General features: G+C 37.4%; 1 protein-coding gene across 1 annotated transcript; it reads left to right on the forward strand.

Annotated features, from left to right (window-relative positions):
- Positions 1 to 968: 968 nt before the first annotated feature.
- On the forward strand, positions 969 to 3784 carry LOC140884331 (protein LONGIFOLIA 1-like). The gene is made up of 4 exons (XM_073291057.1): positions 969 to 1174; positions 1257 to 2486; positions 2609 to 2789; positions 3043 to 3784. The coding sequence occupies exons 1-4, from the start codon at positions 1049 to 1051 to the stop codon at positions 3642 to 3644; spliced, it is 2139 nt and encodes a 712-aa protein (XP_073147158.1). The 5' UTR covers positions 969 to 1048; the 3' UTR covers positions 3645 to 3784.
- The last annotated feature ends 932 nt before the right edge of the window (positions 3785 to 4716 follow it).

Raw genomic sequence — 4716 nt, forward strand, 5'->3', positions numbered from 1 at the left:
TTATTATTATTATTATTATTATTATTATTATTATATTTTGTTCCAAGTTGATCGATTCAAATGCCTACAAATGCCACGATTCAAATTTTATGTAATGTTGGGTGTGTCTCACTTTTTATATGACAAACACATGCTAGTATTATTACTTACTGAGATATATATTCTATTTATATACGTGTTACTAATTAAGATTTCCGTCATCTTTCAAGGTTTTATCGATTTTTAATTTTCTCCAAAAATATCCCTTTAAATAAAAAAGCATAGTCTGCAATAAAAGTTGTTAATTTTTTTTTTAAAAAAAATAAGAAACCAATCTAAAATCTAAAATAGGTAAACATATGTGAGAGTATGAAATGAGGGAAAAGTTATATGAAAATAAATTGAAATCGTTAAATAGTTTATTTATTTATTGAATATAGTTATTTTTGAAAGTTCACATAAAAATACCAAAAAATACTTACAACCCTCTTATTTTATTAAATACTAGTATATTGGTGCACGCATTACGTGCTTTTATAATATTTTTGTAATTAATTTAATTTATATTCAAATAAGAAAAATATGTAAAAAGTAGTTAGGGACTAATCTGTAATTTGAAATATCGTAATTAAAAAAAACAAAAGAAAACAAAAGTATAATATCTATATCTATAATATAAATTTATAGTGTGTATAATATTAAATTATATAATTGAATTCATATTTTTGTTTCGTAATTTGAAAAAAAAAAGAAGATATATTAAAAAAAAGAATATATATTAAAAAGAAAAAAAACAAAATTATAAAGAGAGGATATTGTTGTAATTTAAAGACAATGGGAGTCTGGTGGGCACATGGTAACGAACAAGCAAAGTTAAAATAACCGGCTGCTAAAGAATTGTTCCAAGCTGCTTTAAAAAGAGCAGAAAGCGGGAGTTTGCCATTCACAGATGATCATCATCAAAACCAAAAAAAAAAACAGAGTGAAAATCCAAATGCGAACCTAAATTTCTTTGCTAAACAGAGTTTCTGGCAGTTGGCTTTCAGAGGTAATTGAAAAATCTCCGGGTATGGGGTCGGCCAAAGAGCGGAATCTGGAGAAGCAAATACAGACACAAATGGGTTGCATGGCGGGATTTCTTCAAATCTTTGATCGCCACCATTTTTTGGCCGGGAAACGCCTCCCTTCTTCACGGGTATCCTTTGTGTTCTTTGCCTACATTTTATTCCCAAGTTTTGTCGCATTCATTATGTTCTTTTTTTTGGTTGCTTTTTAAGGCTTTGGATTTGGAGATATCAGCTCCCTCATTGCCCCATGAATCACCTATTCCACTGCCTGTACTCGACTTGAAAGATGGCAGCAAGTCCACGTGGAAGTTGTACAGAGATTCCCCTAGACTGTCTCTTGACAGCAGAGCTACCATGGATGCAAAGGGATCCCTCCATCCCAAAGAGATCCGCACAGCCGCCGCCTCCGTTTTACCTATGGCGAATCGCATTGGAAGCCATGATACATCCGATGGATTTCAGCGAGGGTCTCCCAGTGTCATTGCTAGGCTCATGGGTCTGGAGCCACAGCCAGTTTCATCTGAGCCCGAGCTCCGGAGATCCGCCTCCGAATCAAGAGCCTCCAGAGATGTCTTCAACTCTCGATTCGCCACAGATTTAGGCGGCAATACAATTTCCAAGCTGCCCACTCGATCGAATCCTTCCCTTTTCGTCGTGAAAGAAAATGATACCCAGTTGAATGCAGAGTATGAAGATCCAAGGGACCAATCATGGAAGCGGTGTAACAAGGCTGCACTTTCGCAGCACCGCAAATGTTTGTTCGATTCGGGAGACATTTTCCCTGAGCCTAAACAGAGTTTATCAATCCATGGAGAGGTTGAGAGAAGGCTGAAAATGAGAGGACTCGACAAGGCGTCAAAAGATTTGGAGACCTTGAAACAAATCCTTGAAGCTTTGCAGCTCAAAGGGCTCCTGCATTCAAATAAACCTCGGGGCCAAAACCAAGCCAGCCGCCGCATCTTCGTTTACGACGACTCACCCATCGTCTTAATTAGACCTTCAAGATTTCCATCTTCAACTTCATCCGCAACTAACGGTGATTATTCGCGGTTAAGACGTGGGAATCATGCTCCTAGCTTTCGCCGGCATTGTAGCTTTGCCGGAGAAAATTCTCCATCGGTGAATCCCGGCCTGATTCGAAATGAAGGCAGTGGGAGCACGCGGCGGCCAAAATCCCCAGTCAATCCGAAACCGTCGAGCGTTGGAATCCACAGAAGACTGAACGAGTCCATGGAAAATCAGAGAGTCGCCCCAAACCAGTCACCGATGCGAAAACCAAGAAGAACCAGACCAGATCAAGCTGCCAATGGCCATTCACACAGAAGCAAGAAAACATCTGCTAAGGCTAAACACAAAGAGAAAATCTCCGCAGCCATTGTTGTAGAAGATGAATCTTCATCAAGTTCTGGGAGCAGCATCACGGCATCAACCGACACAGAGGTAAGAGTAAATCAGTATTTTTGTGATGTGGTTTTTTTTTTTTTTTTTCCAATATCACAATTAATAATCAAGTCAGTTTTTCGATTCGTTGCAATAATTCACGAAATAAATGTCGACTGCAGAGGTCGAAGACTGCGGGATACAGAGAAGGGAAAAATTTATTGCAAAGATGCGACAAGCTAGCGGAGATGAATGAAACTGATACACAGCCAAGTCCCGTGTCAGTTCTTGATCCGTCGTTCTATAAGGACGAGTCATTAACCCCTTCGCCTATTACAACCAAACGCAATCTTGATTTTAAAGGTAAACACACCCACCAGCAATAAGTTTTGTTTGCTAAGGGTCAAGAAATCGGGTTTCATGAAAATGGAATAGTTTAATTAAGAGCCCTGAAAATTATATTGGAATAAGTTTGTTCTTGCATTGTGACATTGCAAAAGTACTATACTGTCTCCAATTCCAAGTAATATATCTACAATTTGGATCAAGAGTTGGGAGTTCTGTGCTTTATTATGGCTTTACAATTTAGTTTACTTGGTTTTTGACAATACAACAGATGAATCTATTGATTTGGTGGAAGAGATATGGAGTCCTGTTATCTCGCCTATCAGATCAAAATCTGGAGGAACCTTAGATGATTCTGAGTTTTTGTACATATCGGATATCCTAAGGGCGTTCCGTTGCCTATACGACGAATCCGATGTCTTCCTGCTTCTGGAGAAGCAACAATATCTCAAGGGAAAGGACACATCCCACGTCTCTAGGCTCCAAAGGAAGCTTATTTTCGATACAACCACTGAAATTCTTGACAGAAACAAACAGTTGCCTCCATGGAAAACTGCTTCTTGGGATAATCACAATGTTAATAAGTCGTCACTCAACAAAGTTTGGTCCGAATTTCAGAGAATTAGGGAGGCAAACAAAGCTCAGGATTTGTTTGGTGTCATTTGTGGTGTCTTGAAGAAGGACTTGTCAGCAGGGGATGCGACCACGGGTTGGTCGGATTGGCCCGAAGAGAAATCGGGGGCCGTTTTGGACATGGAAAGGATGATATTCAAGGATTTGATCGGGGAGACTATACAAGATCTTGCAGCATTGGCATGTAGTAGAAGTAGTTCAATGTCTTGCCAAAAGCCAAGGAGGAAGTTGGTTTTCTAAAATCTCACCAAGTTTTTAAGTATTTTGTTTAAGTTAATTCGTTCTTTTTTCCATTTCTGGTGGGGCAAATCTGCAACAGTCCCCTTCTTTTTGCTCTTTTTGATGTTTCACTAGCTGTAAGAATTTCACACAAGGCAAGATTGGAGAAGCCCTTTTTTTCTTTTTTCCGTACGAATTGCATGTGTGATGTTTCTTACTCGCCAAGATCACAAGCAATGTATTATTATACTTCTTCAGTTCTTTGTGAGAAATTATTTGGGAAGGGGAAATTTTTTTAAAAAATAATGCAAGGGAATTTTTATTTTTTTTCAAACGTATGTTTCCTGTCTTTCCATAATTCTATATCTATTAATCTATTATGTGAAGTAATACATTAGAAAAAAAATTCATTCTTTACAAAAATAATTAAATGAAGACAGGCGTGGGTGGCCTATATGATTGGCCTTCCAAGACTTTTGATGACTCACAAGAACGGATTCAGAAATTAGAGTTGAGGTGGACTTGAAATTAATCAATAAATTATATATTATAAAAAAAGACATTACACTGCACTACTAACAAAAAAATAGAAAAATCGTGTTTTTGGTCCTATATGTTTGTTTTTAAGATTTTGATCTTCTATGTTGTCAAATTTTAATTTTAGTCCGCTATATTTGTTTTGCAACTTTCATATTTTTTCCGACTTGACTCATACATGAAAACAATGCAGTACTGGTATGACACTGAAGTGTATAGTGCCACATTAGTACTTCCAATAAAAAAAGACTAAAATTACCAAAAAAACATTGTGTGACTAAAACCAAAATTTGATAACATAGAGAATCAAAATCATAAACCAAAATGCATTTTTTCTCCCAAAAATGAAGTTGTGAACTAGAATTAAGAAAATGGGCTATGTTTTCCAAGGTGATGAGGGCCAAAGATTTCAGAGTCTGGTGGATGGGGTCCAGATTTTGAGTAGTACGAGGCATGGTTCACAGTAATAAGGGGTTTCCAGTAATGGAAAAAGGTTGAAGTAATTGGTGAAAGGCCTCAGGGGCTAAGGCTTAAGAGATTAGGGCCGAGCTCAAGG

Source organism: Henckelia pumila, chromosome 2, assembly GCF_033568475.1.
Source record: "Henckelia pumila isolate YLH828 chromosome 2, ASM3356847v2, whole genome shotgun sequence".
NCBI classification, from domain to species: domain Eukaryota; kingdom Viridiplantae; phylum Streptophyta; class Magnoliopsida; order Lamiales; family Gesneriaceae; genus Henckelia; species Henckelia pumila.

Bases quoted from the DNA above. Each gene is read 5' to 3' on its own strand.
- LOC140884331 (XM_073291057.1), top strand. From the start codon at position 1,049: ATGGGGTCGGCCAAAGAGCGGAATCTGGAGAAGCAAATACAGACACAA. The intron at 1,175-1,256 runs GTATCCTTTGTG...TTGCTTTTTAAG, and splicing joins AACGCCTCCCTTCTTCACGG to GCTTTGGATTTGGAGATATC. The intron at 2,790-3,042 runs GTAAACACACCC...ACAATACAACAG, and splicing joins ACGCAATCTTGATTTTAAAG to ATGAATCTATTGATTTGGTG.